This window comes from Etheostoma spectabile, chromosome 2 (genome assembly GCF_008692095.1).
Source record: "Etheostoma spectabile isolate EspeVRDwgs_2016 chromosome 2, UIUC_Espe_1.0, whole genome shotgun sequence".
Lineage (NCBI taxonomy): Eukaryota > Metazoa > Chordata > Actinopteri > Perciformes > Percidae > Etheostoma > Etheostoma spectabile.
The window spans coordinates 16518190-16533294 of record NC_045734.1 but is presented as its reverse complement, the minus strand read 5'-3'; the positions used below and the strand labels follow the sequence as shown (position 1 = coordinate 16533294).

At 38.3% G+C, this 15105-nt stretch overlaps 2 protein-coding genes across 3 annotated transcripts; both read right to left on the bottom strand.

The window, feature by feature from the left end:
* Positions 1 to 2665: 2665 nt before the first annotated feature.
* Positions 2666 to 5166, bottom strand: cdkn2d (cyclin-dependent kinase inhibitor 2D (p19, inhibits CDK4)). Of its 2 annotated transcripts, none has more exons than XM_032525040.1 (3): positions 4774 to 5166; positions 4231 to 4386; positions 2666 to 3602 (listed from the first exon to the last, which is right to left on the bottom strand). In XM_032525040.1, exons 2-3 carry the CDS (start codon positions 4369 to 4371, stop codon positions 3249 to 3251), a joined length of 495 nt encoding a protein of 164 aa, XP_032380931.1. In that variant the 5' UTR covers positions 4372 to 4386; positions 4774 to 5166; the 3' UTR covers positions 2666 to 3248. The 2 variants fall into 2 exon arrangements, with proteins under 2 accessions (XP_032380931.1, XP_032380940.1); XM_032525049.1 differs by having other exon boundaries at positions 4231 to 4382.
* Positions 5167 to 5327: 161 nt separating this feature from the next.
* Positions 5328 to 11133, bottom strand: ap1m2 (adaptor related protein complex 1 subunit mu 2). The gene is made up of 12 exons (XM_032525026.1): positions 10889 to 11133; positions 9075 to 9231; positions 8780 to 8847; positions 8475 to 8605; positions 8233 to 8380; positions 7482 to 7608; positions 7185 to 7327; positions 6802 to 6873; positions 6405 to 6563; positions 6126 to 6251; positions 5710 to 5785; positions 5328 to 5569 (listed from the first exon to the last, which is right to left on the bottom strand). Exons 1-12 carry the CDS (start codon positions 10928 to 10930, stop codon positions 5544 to 5546), a joined length of 1275 nt encoding a protein of 424 aa, XP_032380917.1. The 5' UTR covers positions 10931 to 11133; the 3' UTR covers positions 5328 to 5543.
* Positions 11134 to 15105: the final 3972 nt, after the last annotated feature.

Sequence of the window (15105 nt, the reverse complement as noted above, 5' to 3'; positions counted from 1 at the left end):
ACATACATACATACATACACACATACATACATACATACATACATACATACACTGTCCTTTAACTTGCAATACATTTTATTAAGAAATATGTTTTGGTCCTCAGACATTCATCAGGTGAAACAGAGGAACAAAGAACATTCCAAATAGAAATAGTTAACATCTCCTTGGGTGAGGCCAATCAGGGACCATAAGCTGTCAGGCAATCAGTCTTACAGTCAAAGATGGACATTCCACAATGGACATATTGGACAGCAACTCCATTAATTTGTGTACAAATGTTGCATGATTAAATTAAAGTTGCAATCATATCCAAAATCATCTCTTACATAATGACAATGAGTTAAATGTGTATTGCAAGTAAAAGGACAGTGCTATTTTAAACACTTATGAAAGAGAACTCTATGAAGCTTTACAGATTTGGATTTTTTGAAGAACAAGTGTAATGTTCATCAAGGACTGTACAGTGTGTGTCCCATTTCATACACCCAAAAATAGTAAAACAAAAAGTGGCATTAAAATTACCAAAGTAAATGTTTTGTTTGTCTAATGGTTCAACATCCAAAGAGAATAGTTTTACTATCATGGAAGACAAGGCAAAGCTGCCAACTTATTAATGATTAATAGAATTTCAAAATAGTTCTACTGTTGACAATTCATGCAGCTCTAAAGAGTTTTAGGGGCATCCTTTTGGAAGAGGGGTTTAAGATTAAAAGACAAAGAGGTGTAAACTGTCACCAGTTACATGCACTCAGTCAAAAGATTGTGTTAAACAGTTCATTCTCTCATCTTTAATAGGAACTTGACTCATACCTAACTCCCTCAGTGATGTCATCATCATGTATTCCTGTACATCTGTATGTGTACGTGAGTGAGGGAGTAGGCTGATAGTGTTTTTTCTTGTCTGCTCCTACCACTTCCTGAAACTCATCACTGTTACTGGAACCCTCCCAAACTGCAGAACAAACTAACCACAACAATGTTTACACAGGGAGTATCTGCACATCCAGCAACACACCCACATTTGTGATCAGCAAAGAAAGGGAGCTCGACCTAGTGGCTGGAAGCAGTTCTGTACTTTTAACAACAGTTTTGTGTGTTAATATTGAAATATTATTTTTAGTTGTGTGTCTTTATTACACAAATAATGGAGAAGGAACGCTAGCTAAGAGAGAATGGGTGGGCAAAGTAAATGACTCCTCAACAACTACTGCTGGAGTACCCTTAAAGGGATAGTTCAGATATTTTAAAGTGGGTTTGTATGAGGTACTCACCCATAGTCCGTGTGTTACGTACAGTTGATGGCGATCAGCACGGCCCCAGTTTGGAGAAGCAGGCAGCAGTCAACATGGAAGCTAAGCAATGTACAGCTGTGGGGACGGGGGCAGCAGCTAAACGTATTTTAGCCACAAAAAAAGGCCCACTTAAAAATGTCTATATGGTTTAAGTGAACACTATATTCAGAATATTTTCACCTTTTTACGTTGCCATCAGACAGCCCTTTAAATGTTTAATCTGCTGATATTATAAGAAATGCACATGTAAACACCACAGTAGCACATATGGTCTCTCTGTGATTTCATGACGCTGCATAAAACGGTACGGCATCACAGTAGTTAAAACTGTATCTCCTTTCTCAGCTGGTGAAGTTGACCCGTGGCACACAAGCAAACAAAATACCCATTGTACTATAGCAGCCCCCACAAACATCAGCAAACTGTGCCACAGTTACCTACAAGCCTCAACACAACAGGGCCTTCATTCATTTGGAGTTTCAATCCAGTTATCTGTATGACCTTTCAGAGGGTTTTCATTGTGCAGTGTATTCCAGTGTGCAGTTATTATAAATGCCCTTGATGAATCACCTTTGGGAAGTGCTATACACTTGAGAATGCATGTTTTAACCAAACGTACTGTTTTGTCTTTTAAGGCAGAATACACCAGATTATTAAAAATGTAAAGGAAATTATTGTTAATGTGGCTTAACAAAGGCCAAAGTATCATTACTTTTATGATTTATTATTGTTTATTTCGTTCTCATTGCTTCAAAAAATACAAAATACATATTAGTCAGTGAATCCTGACCTTCTTTGTCTTATGCCCTTATTGTCACTGTTTATAACACCCCCAAGCAGCATTGTCAGACACCACAAACAAAGAGGCTGGGTTTGTCCGAGGTTTCTTCCTAAAAGGGAGTTTTTCTTCGCCACTGTTGCACTAATTGCTTGGTCTTTCACTAAAATTACTAGAATTGTTGGAGCTTTGTAAATTATAGTGTAGCCTAGATCTACTCTATTGGTTAAGTGGCTCAAAATAACTTTTGTTATGATTAGATATTATAAATAAAATTTAATTGAACTGAATGACCCTTAAAATGAAGCCAGTGATTATTTCCATTTAAATGGCCAGAGGTAACACCTTCAAGTATTTCACAAGAGAAGTCAGAAAAAAAAGTGTTTACATCATCTTTATCTCGTTCATCATCTTGCAGTCCCTAAGATTTACCTGGTGATGCTGTTTCAAAGCTTTCACATTTTTTTACCAAAAAGTCTAAACATATAAACTCAGCTTAAATCCCAGAAAAATTGTATAGCTATCTCACTGTCATATAACTTTATGTTATCTAAATCAGTACACACAAACACTGAAAATTATGACTCTAAGACTTCAAGTCCAACACTTTATTTTGTGTTTTATTCTTCAAATAGTAAAGTGAATAATATCACTTTTGTTTTAAAAGTATTTATATAAATAACATTTCAACAAATCACAATTAATGTTGCTATTTACAAAGTCACAGGAATATGCAGTCCTATTCCAACAATAAATAAGAGTAAATTCATCAAATTCCAAGTCTACGTACATCTAATTAAGAGAAACACAACTATGAAAAGCAATCAGGGTGCACCATGTCAAGTTGTGTTTAAAACACATACAAGGTATCAACTGCTACGCAATGGAAATAATGCAATAATTACATAACACTGGGGAAACTGTCTACAAATGTGCACTCCCATTTAATAAGGGAAACAGATATATAAGGTGCCTAAATTGCACTGTGCAAAAGAGGTGTCTACTGTATATAGCCACCCATCCACTGAAAACAAGCTGCCAGGACAATATGTCCTGTGTCACATATTAATGCTGAGTGACCATTAACAAAAAAATAATCCTTTACACAGCAATGAATTCAAGTCACCAGGTTTGAAGCAAAAAAGTTAGGGTTAACCAAAAGGCACCTAGACTTCAGACTAACTATGAATGTGAGAGAAAAGCAAGTCAATCATAGCAGGCGTACATGAAGCTCGGGCCACGTCTATCGCCGTCTGACCGCTGATGTTGGCATGCTTCAGGTCAGACCGCGGTGCCAGAAACTCCACAACATCCAGGTGGCCCTCCCGGATGGCAATGTGGATAGGCAGGGCGCCGCTCTGGTCTGGGATGTTTACTGAAGCACCATACTCCACCAGAACCTGCAGAGTGTCCAAGAATCCTGTTCGGGCTGCATCGTGGACAGGCGCTATTCCATGTTTGTCCTGGACATTGGGGTCTGCTCCTTTTTCCAATAGCAAACTGGCAATCTTGGAGTTCCCCATCATCATCACCTGCAAGAGATATCAGAGAGGGGCAGAGAGCGCACAGTAAATTCAACAGCTGTGTGTGTAAATGGCAAGTTGTGACCCTAGATTCTCTCAAATAGTTTCTTGTTAAGGATCTTCACAAATGTCACAAAATCCTATTCAACGTTTCATTTTAGCATTGAAAGTCACTTTGTAAAGTGGGACTTGGGGAAGAATGTAATATAATTAGTTTATTTGTTTAGTTTGGCAATTTGTTTAAAGTGTACCTGTACTTAATACATTAGCAACTGAGTGTATACAATTTTTAATTATTTTCTAGCAAGTCAAAACATCAAATAAATACATTTTATTACACTGGAGTTTACCTGCTTTCAATGCAATGATAGTTGGGTAATATTTATTACATAATATATTTCCTAACATAAAAACAGACTATTGATTAATACACGGTGCTATAACATTTTCGTATCAGGTAACTGTGGGAGAAAACCCAAGGCAGCCATATGTAACGTTACGGTTATACCAAGAGGAAAGGGGACGAGTCTCTACCACTGAAGGAAACTTACATAGCTCTACAGTATGTTTATTTGTGCAGTTAATACCTCTGAACATATTAAACATGTATCAACATGTCTGGGGTTTTGGTCCTCACCTGCAGCGCAGTCCTGCCAAATTCATTGAGAGTATCAGGATGCAATCTGCATTCATCCAGGATCCTCTGCACCTCGCTCGTATTCCCTTTGGCTGCTGCCGCCGTCAAAGCTTTACCGGCATCCATCTGACTAAGGACCATAGTCTCTCTTTCTGCCTGGACAGTAAGAGATGTACAACAATAGTTACACTGACTCTCAACCACGGGCTCCTCATGATGCCAATACAAGTATAATGGGCAGTAAGGAGGTAGCTAACGTTACAGTGAGGATTCAGGAATGTTAACTGCGCTAGCTAACGTTAGCTACTACCGTACAGCATCCGGCTAACGTAGCAAGCTTCAATTCCCCGTTGACGCCATGTTATCTGACTGTGTTAGCCTAATGTTGCATCATTACAAATCGTACGTTTAAACCACAAAGCTCTGTAAAACATGCGTTGTAACAGGAGAGAGCGACAAGGCACGTCAACTGAATCATACAATTAGCATTCAGGCTAAGCGCCAACACTAAAAAAGAACAAACTATAGAGCGTTTAAGCATACCTTGTTCGGTTCTTTTAAATCCACAACGTCGCAATGAGGGTCAATCCCGCTGTTTCTAAAGACCAGTAATTTTTTAAATTAAATCCAAACAAGGAAAGTTTATCAACATTAGAAAATACATTTGCGCGCTGAGATCAACACAGCGGTGTCGCCTTCAGAATACAATTTACAAAACATTGGAGAGAACATACGCTGACCAATCACAGCTCGCCTAGAGGGCGTTGCGCTTCCATAAATGATAAAAGAGGCGGGGTTACAACTCTGGTTACTACACTATCACTGTGGTAACAGCAACAGTCGACCAATCAAAACACGTAGCGAAGAAAGCGGGCGATTCGTATTCGTTGATGTCTTCAAAGGCAGTTCATTCACATTTCTGACTTTGGGTTGTATTTCTCCAGAGGCAAGTGTGGAAAAAAGGCGGGTGTAAGTTTGTAATTTTAGGCGGAATTTAGTGACTGTGATTGCACAATGCATGAACACTACAATATGAGGACAAACTCATGAGAAAAACAAAGGGCACAACAAATATAGAAAGTTTACTATGACAAATAGTTTTAAAGGAATCATTTAATTATTCATTTAAATAATTTGAAGTGGTAATACATAAAAAAAAACATTAAAATCAAGTTGCAAACAGATTTCATAAAACAAGATTTCTGACATAAAACAGAGCAGGTGGAATTTAAAGACACTCTTGTAGTCCAGTTTAAGTGATCATTGATGTTCTTCTGGAGGTCCTAGTGAAGAATTTAGTAATCCCCCAAGCTTTACACATTGGTCCTCAGTTGATAGTCTAAATAAAAAGAGTACACATTTAAAGAGAAATTCTAAAAGTTAAATATGATTAAATTTCTAGAATTGACCACTTGCTTAAATAGAATAATATGTTCAGAAAACAGTATGTCATATTGTATTGAAGTCTAATTAATGTACCTCCACTCTGTGTAATGTAGCGGACCCACGGTAGAGCCTGGTAACCACTTTTCTCAATGATCTTCATATATCGGACCTGGTAAAAAACAGTGAGTGAGACAGAGAGACACAAACATGTTGAGGCAAGAAACATTAATGTGCATCAGCTATTCATAATTAATCAGGTTTGCCAGTCTGTGCAGCCAATATCGGCAAAGTTACAGGACCTGTAACTGTAAATTCCCTATGCAAAAGTGTAATCTTTTCAGATTATGGTTATATAATTGTCCACATTAATATAAATAAGATACACCAGCTGTGAAGAATTATGCTCCAGAATAAATGTGTTTTGCTCTCAGATGGACTTGACTCATACTACCATAGGCTATAGGTTGCTTGACATTAAAAAGAAAGCCCAAGCATAAAAACGTACATACCTGTATTCCTGAGACTGTGAAGTATGGGATTTCAAATTTGACTGTAATGGGAGGTTTGCCCTCAAGCTCATTGTTCTCCACACTTGGTAGACCAAAGTGAGCTCTCATTAGAAACTCTTTACCTCCCTGCATGGATGGATAGATGAATGCACGCACATATAAATAGAAAGACAAAGCGATGGACAGACAAGCAGAAAGACACCGAGAGAGTTAAATACAAAAGAAATAACATATATTTCAGTCTTTAATAAGAATGTCAACTAGTTGTGCTTTTCTTACTGGGAAAGACTTGATGGTCCACACCACCATGTTCTTCTCAGGCACATATTTGGCAGTGCCTGTGCTGGTTTTGAACTTGGGTGAGTCAGCATCACTGGGGACGGGGACCCTTACCTCCACATTATTTGCCACAGACTGTTTTTTAAATTGTCCCTTTGCCTTAAAAAATATTACACAAGTTAATTCATGGTATCATTGCATACACAGTCAACACAAACTGAAGACAGTATGAAATAATAATAATAATAATAAAGTATGAAACAACCAGTACTTCTAGGCTTGTGCTTTCCATGCTTTAACAGTTTATGAATTGTACATCTCCAGTGTCACAACATACTTCTAAACAGTCATCTTGTAATCTTCTTGCCAGTGTAGTTAACATAAAGTTAGTCAGTACCTTAACCATAATTTCCACTCTACTGTGAGAGAATTTCTCTATGACCGATTCAATCCATATCAGAGGCTTCACCTGTAAGAGATAAAGAACAGGGTGCCATTTTACAATTAAATCAACATAAAAATGTTTTGAGTTACAAATGTATAGTATTCAGTATATATCTGTTAATTTAATTAATGTGTGTACATGCTGCACTACTAGACTAGTTATTTCTGCAAATATGGGTGATGACAGACAGTGTGTGTGTGTGTGTGTATATATATATATACTATATATATATATATATATATATATATATATAGTCTGTCTATTTATGGCTTAGGTGTAAACAAAAAATAACTGTTTTAGTATGAATACAAGGTGCTGATTTTTATTGGACCAACATGGGTATTGATGCGGTAGGACATGAGTTCGGACTCCCCGTCTGGAGGAATGAAAGAGATTGTTCGATCACTCTCAAAGCGCGAGAGTCGGACACACTGGTGGAACTTCACATCCTCCATCACAACTGTCTTTCCTTTGTCACCTGAACACAAACATTAGACTACAATCAGTGGCATTCTGGTCTTCTGTTCTATTCTATTCTGTTATTTAATGTAACAGATAGATGAGTAACACATCCAGCTAGATAACTGGAGCAGGCCTAACAGATGATATGGCGATAGCTGCTGTATACGTACGTCCAGTGAGCGCGAACAGCACTCGATCGTTGAGTCCCAGCCGCAATTCAGGCATCCCAGAGAGCATGGTTTTTAGCTTGATGCTGCCCACAATGTCGCTGCTCATCACATTTCCATTGGCATTCACCTGAACAAACAATGCACAGTGGTTAATAAACCTGAATACATTGTTCTTTTTCTTGTAGTCTAATGACATAATTGTATTAATTTTTGTAATCTATCTACTTATGGTCTATTCATTTATTTATCTATATGTGGTTTGTTTTAGTTAGTTTTATCATTTATTTTAGAAGTTGTTTTTTCTACTTATTCATGTATCTGCATTTTATGGATTGTTTAAAAAAATATATACAGTCTATTATTTTTATTTTGAAGTATCTTTTGGTTTTAAGTGTCTTGCCACTTGTGTTTCCTCACTTATGATGGCGTTTCCTCAGTTTGGTTCCGCTCGCAGTGGGAGGGTTTTGTAATACTGTATGCGTGTGTGTTTTTTTGTTGTTGTTTTTTGGGGGGGGTTGTATGAAGCAATTTGTACTATATTTACATGTATGATAAGTAATATATATTTAAAGTCTGATTGATTAATTAAGTGAGTGGCTGATTGATTGATGCAGTACCTCCACTATCACCACAGCTGTAGATAGAGCAGGAAATGGATTATGTATAACAAATAAATAATAACCCACTATGTAACAGTAATATGAGCACAAATATACAGTATGCACAAATAATAAGAATTAGCCCATCCTACCAATACATTGATGGACTCGATGACATCAATAAAGACCTCGTTCTTCTTGTATTTGATACCCTCAGACCTCCAGGAGACAGCGTTGGTCACGGTGGTCGGTACCTTGGACTTTGCCACTTCGAGCTTGGTACCTTGCTGAGTAATGTATCTGCAAGAGATGTGATGAGAAATTCCATGATTCATCACACTCTTTATCAATATGCATATTCTGTACAGTATGTTTGTTTGTTGTAAAGTCTCACTCCTGTAGAATCTTGCTGTCGGTAGTCTGAGGGAATCCAAAGTCCATCAGCTCATCCAGCAGTTCGTAGACAACCACAAAATTATCTTGAATGCTCTCCTCCTCCAGCTCTTTAAAGTACTCTGTGAACACCTGCACAATACACAAATCAGACATCAGCCTCATTAGTGGTTTTACTTTAGATTTGGATCACTATCTCTGACTGCCATAGTCCACTGGCTCTTCACACCAACACAAGTTAATGCTTGGAAACTGTACAACAAATATTTATTTGCACCACAAGTAAGCAATGTATGAGTTACTCACCTCAACTAGTTTGTATAGAAATGAGTACACAAGAGAGGCGTTGGAGTTCTTGTTTGTGGTGGCCACCACTGTGCGGAAATCAGGTCAAGGTGTATTCTACACATTGTTTTGTTCAGTTAAGATTGCTGCTATTGTTCCCTTCCCTACATTTTCTTTATAAGGAGGCAATTCAATAATCTGTGATGTTGTACATTTCTTTATTATTATTATTATTATTATTATTATTATTATTATTATTATTACTTTATGACTCACAATAACTATAAGATGGCAGGTGCATCTAGAACAAGGATACGGTACAGGTTGCTGTGTTTAATCCACATGAAGTGGACATTGCCGTGTGACAATACAGGGCAGAGAAGCCCTTCCTCTTCATGCTGCATGAGTAAAGGCAGGAAGTGGTCGATCTCCGCCATGTCCACATCGCCTTTGTAGTTCCGACAAATCAACACCTGAGTGGGGAGAGTAACGCCACACAGTTATTACACAACTATAGGTTGAACTAAATATGGTTATTTGTTACAGAGAAGAGGACAACTTTAGGTTTGTCAAGCTTTGAAGATGGATGGAACAATATTTGATCTAACTGTATGTCTGAAGAGGTTTAGTTAGTGTATTTATTCTTCTCAAGTTAAAAGGAATACTCCCTTATTGATTTAATTGCCACCTCTTTACCAAAATGGATTAATTGTTAAAGGTCCCATGACATGGTGCTCTTTTGATGCTTTTATTTAGACCTTAGTGGTCCCCTAATACCATACTCTAAAGTTTCTTTCCCAAAATTCAGTCTTGATGCAGAATTATTGCCACTAGAGCCAGTCTTACAAGGAGCTTTCCTTAGTATGTGCAATTTCTGAGTCTGTAACTTTTGAGGAGAAGGGGGGGGGGGCAAGGTAGAGGCTGGAGGTGCGGCCTTGACCAAATTGCCACTTTGCTCATTTGAAAGCTGCGATTTCTCTTTCTCATGGATGGGCCAAATTCTCTGGGCGGGCAAATCAGAGAAGCGGGAGGTAACCTTACCCCTTATGACGCCATAGGGGGCAAGATTTCAATCGGCCCATCTGAACTTTAATTTTCTCAAAGATAGGGCAGGATACCCAGGGTTAACCTATCGCCATTTCTAGCCACTGGGGGACCATAGGCAGGCTGGGGGAACTCATGTTAATGTTAAAAAACCTCATAAAGTGACATTTTCATGCCATGGGACATTTGAATCGATGAATTTTGATGCAATTTTGATAACTGAATAATAATTGGTAAGTCATTTTTCAACAAACAAACAAACAGTTTCTACTATTGTAAGTACGAGCGTCTCTGTGGTGAAGATTTGATGCTTGTATTTCTCTAATGTGATAGTAAATTAAATATCTTTGGGTTCTTTGTCTGTTAGTGTGACAAAATAAGCAATTTGGTGAGATCATCTTGGCCTTTACTAAATTCTGACATTGTACAGACAAGACAATTAATTGATATATTGAGAAAATAATCAGCAGATAAACCAATAATGAAAATGATCATCAGAAAATGTGATGTTAATTTGTCTAAGTTTGTTGCTGTTGAAGATGCAACAACCTAATGTTATAGCCTCCTGCAGCTTGTTTGGATCAAGTCAAATGAAATACCACAATTAGCACACCCTTTATCACACACAGAACACCTCAAAACATGTGTAGGCTACTTCCATTTCTCAGTAACACTAACTTGTGTGTCAGGTTACATTTCCGGTCTGGAGAGAAAAGGAGGTTTGTGCCATGCACTGTAACAGCAAAACGATGTTGATACAAATGCAATGACTGAAGGTACAGGTAGGCCTAGGTGCTGCAACACAATTGGCCACTTTTACTGAAGTTATTAAAGGCTTCAGCCTCTATTTCCAGTGACAGACATGTATCCGGAAGTAAAGCAGGAAAAGGCCAATGAATGAGTGTGTCGCAAGCTCTTAATTAATTTTTAACGACGCAAGAGCCGTTAATGTATTACAGTTAAAGCAACAGTTCAAAATGTCAACTAAACAGCCAATGGCATTAATAAATGTGGATCTTTTAGAACTCGTGTCGCTGAAAATAAGCAATAATCACTTTCAACAATCTGCTCCAGCATTAACCTTACCTTTCCCTTCAGATCCAGCACAAATATAGCGGAGGCAGACATGGTGTTTGTACCCACAGGAGAACAGCACGCGACTCCACAAAGCACACAAACTCAGAATAAAGTTCAAATCGAGTACTTCACTGCTTTGAATTTCGTTTCGCCATCCGAAGTAGAAATTTTCATCAGCCTGAGGTGATCATGGACTCCTCCGTTTCTTTTTCCTGAAGGTGTCGTGACGTCATCGCATGCAGGTAAAACATTCCCTACAGATCACCTGAGCGGGGAGAGGGGGGAGGGGGGGAGAAGGAAGAGGTGCTGTTGAATTTATCCGCTAGAGGGAGCCACAGATACACAGCTCATGACAGGGACAAAAACGGATGTGTCTGTTTTTTTTAATCTTCTTCTATAATGTATCATGTCTTTTCTCCAGTGGTGGGAGAAGTACTCAGATAGTTTACTTAAGTAAAAGTAGCAACACCACTACTTAAAAAATAACAGAAAGTAGCTGACAGAAGTGTCAGCATCAAAATTAAAGTACTGAAAGTAAAAGCTCTCATCATGCAGACCTCAATATTTCAGAATATTATGTCACCGGATTATAATTATTAATGTGTCCATCACTAATGTTGTAGTTGGTAATGGTGGCGCTAATTTCAACTACTTTATATACTGCTATAGCTTAATCCACACTAATCTTAATTTATTAGTTGATTCATATTTTGTATAAACAATCTGAAAACGGATTTCAAATAAATGCAGTGGAGTAAAAAGTACAATATTGGCTTTCTAAATGCAGAGTACAAGTGTAGAATAAAATGTATAATACGGAAGTGCCTCAAAATTTTACTTACGTGCATGTGATTTTAATCAGATTCATTTAATCCTTGAGCAAAATACATACAAGTCATACATTTACTACAAAACCTCTACAGATTAGGAATGTATTTTTCATTAGCAATTAAGTTTTGAATATATAGCTACTGTGCACATTTCTGAACCCTTTCAAAGACCTTGTGAACTAGCTTCTGGTTTGACTGGAGCCCTACCTTGTCACACCATTGAAGACTTCCTTAATTTGTTTGTCCACTCGTCAATAATAAAAAAGGCAATTCAAATTGACAGAAAAGGAACAGAAAAGGGAAAGAAGAGGTATCGTTTTTGCTTTTTTTAAGCATGACTTTATTATTAGGCTACTCATTCCCTCTTTGATCATGTCTTGATCATGACTCCTTAGAACAAATATTGATGTGTTTCTTCTAATTTTTTCACATGTATACATACTGTATTTGGCTTTTCTTGCTTTCTGGGAATGTCTGACCTCTAACCTCTGGCCTCAGAGACACAGAAGCACTTACTGATCACATGCTCGTGTATTTCTTAAGGCATAAACCTTGCTCTACAAGATCTCCACCAGCCCCACTTTGGGGCTCTCTGTGTGGTAGTATGCCCCAAAACCCAGCCTCCATTCATATTCCTCAGTCTGCTGTTTATCAGCCATGTGTTTAAAGGCAGTGACTAAGAATAACATAGGCGTGTGAATGTGTGTCTCCGAGGGCCAGATGGAGATCAGTCTTTTCCACTATCTGACTCCTTTTGTCCACATGTTTGCTGCTCCTTATCTGGACTCTAATGAGCCATGACTATATCTGAGCTATAAATGCGAAAACTACACCTTAAACATGTCGTGTTCACACAGGATATGAGCTATAGTAAGACTATCATAAAGACGTTTTTGTATTTCTAAAGGATCATTTAAAACAGACATGTGCTGCATGAAGTCCCTTTATTTGACACAGTTTATAAAAGACAAGACATTTGACCCATTTAATTTTGTCGGCATTATTTTGCTTTTTTCCAGTCGAAGTTTGTGATATACAAATATTTGGGTTTTAAATGTCAACCTCAGTCAACCTCAGTGCCCAAATCTCTTCAATGGCTCTGCCCAAATCAATCTGAAGTTACAGGAAGAGGATTTGTGCAACGCTCCCTGAATAGCTGTATCATAGAGGATCCCCCCCTCCTCCATAGTGTCTGAGGTCCAACAGAAATATATGGAAACACTTCAAAGAAAGCCCAGGAGACAAAACGTGACTTTTCTTTTCTTTACTCCTGCAGCTCCAACTGAACAACAGTGCACTATCTTTAACTTTGACTTTATAAGGGTGAGAAGTGCACTGGGTTACTTAAAACATTGGAACACAAAGACGGTCTTATGTGGTGTCATGGGAAAGGCAGCTATGAAGTGTACTCTGTAACCTCCTCTGGTTAGTCACTGAGTACCACTTAAGGAATTTATTGTTTAAATTGGAAAGATACAGTCAGGGTCAGAGCAGTTGAGCTCAGTATGGTGGCTCTGAGGAGCGCAAGAGATATTAATGAGATTTCCTGTGATACGTGCCTCGATAGGCAGTCAGTGCTAGTTTTGGAAATGATACTGGAAACCCAACAGAGCTCATGACTTTCACCACATTTCACTAATGCAGTAGATCATTGGTTGTATATTTTACAATGCAAGTATCAGTTACATCCTCCTGCGGCTTTAGATGCTGTGGTTCAGCTTGTTCGGCACTCAGGTTGTCAGGCAGAGACCGGCCTGTTGTTGTTACCTTATCATCAGGACGCTTGGTGCCTTGTTTGGTAACCTGACATGGGAATATCTATTCCACCCTCCCCTCCTTCCAACTTCACCTGTTAATTTTCAAGGACACTCCCCTTCGCTTACGAGACGGTGGTGTGAGATAGAACTCCACCCTTTGGCTGCCAGCTGGCCAATAGGAAGACAGCGAACATTAGTAAATAGTGAGGTGAGGAGAGGATACGGATGACAGAGAGCATAGCAGGGCACAGGTGTCATTTATCTGCCTATTTTCCTCATGGGCATATCACACAATGATACTCAGGCTAATTAGTTTTGAATAGCAAACTATCAACAATGGAACTGCTAGAGATGCAATTAGCCTCATTAGTTGTTGAAATTATGATGTTGAATACAATCAAAAGTAAAGTGGATACACAAAACTACAGACACCATTCCACCTTCATCAGATGTGATGCTGTTGGGTGGAGTCCTTTGCACTGGCATGTGGATCCCAATTCCTGAAAGACAACATACCACAGCTTCCCAGGGAAATAAGCTGACAGCAGTGCAACGTGTCCCTGAACAGGGCCTGTCCCTGACGTCAAACCCAGCCCTCTCTCTATCACACACACAACTCCTTAAGTCATTCAGTCACTAATTTTATGCCTGCAATTATTGTTATTCAGAACCAAGTGTGCGTCATTAGAGATTTTGTATTAAAATATGTTTAAATTGTTGTAAAAAACGACTTTCCTGCAGTCATCTCAGCTGCTATGTTGTAACTTTAAAGAAATATGCTTTCATTCTGTATTCTACAGATGTATTTATCGAGCATTATGATACTACTAAAGTGAACTCTATCTATCACCATTGTTTGAGCAACAAAATCAAATTTGAATGTATTTCAACAAGTCCTTTACAATTCAGTTTGGGTCATCAGAGCAGAGCTTTCAGAAACGTTGACGTTATGATCATTCTCTTGAGGTGTGAATTTCCCACACCACGACCCCTCGCATGCAAAATCTTGTTCCACTAGTCTTTCTCTCATGCATGCACTCACCTAAACATCAATTTACATCATTTATATCCTGAAATTTTTGTTATTATTACTTAACAGCTTTTCGTAATGACTCTTTGTTACTGTTTTCACCTTCCCTTTTCTGTTTGGAGGGTTGTGACTTGTTGATAATTCACTGCCCAGTTACTCTTGATGTTACACCACTGCTTCCTCTGTGATTGCCCTCACTTAACAATGATGCACTGTGGCAGACAGAGCACTGATGGGGCTGTCATTCTAGAAAGAGAAACCATTTATTAAACCATTAACATTACTTATGGAAGATGTTTATTACATTAGTGAGAGGGGTTTGCTGGTTCTGCTGTATCCGTGTATCTCTATTTCTCGCATGACTTGTGATGAATTCTACATTAGAGTTTATTTTCTCTTTATCCAATGGGGAAACATGATCAAATGCTTGGTGGAGGTTCCAGTCAGGGATTATGAAAAGAAAATATATAAAAGAAACCGGTCAGTTTATGTCATTTAAAATGACATGACCAGTATGAAAACCACCAAATGATGTCTTAAAGGAGAATTTCAGACAATTTTGTACCAGGCCAAGCTAGCTTAGACAAGGTAGATGACAGTACAAACTTT

Bases quoted from the DNA above. Each gene is read 5' to 3' on its own strand.
- cdkn2d (XM_032525040.1), bottom strand. From the start codon at position 4,371: ATGGTCCTTAGTCAGATGGATGCCGGTAAAGCTTTGACGGCGGCAGCA. The intron at 3,603-4,230 runs GTGAGGACCAAA...TATCTCTTGCAG, and splicing joins TTGGCAGGACTGCGCTGCAG to GTGATGATGATGGGGAACTC.
- ap1m2 (XM_032525026.1), bottom strand. From the start codon at position 10,930: ATGTCTGCCTCCGCTATATTTGTGCTGGATCTGAAGGGAAAG. The intron at 7,328-7,481 runs GTACGTATACAG...GTTTGTGTTCAG, and splicing joins GCTGTTCGCGCTCACTGGAC to GTGACAAAGGAAAGACAGTT. The intron at 6,874-7,184 runs GTTGGTCCAATA...TATCTCTTACAG, and splicing joins CCTACCGCATCAATACCCAT to GTGAAGCCTCTGATATGGAT.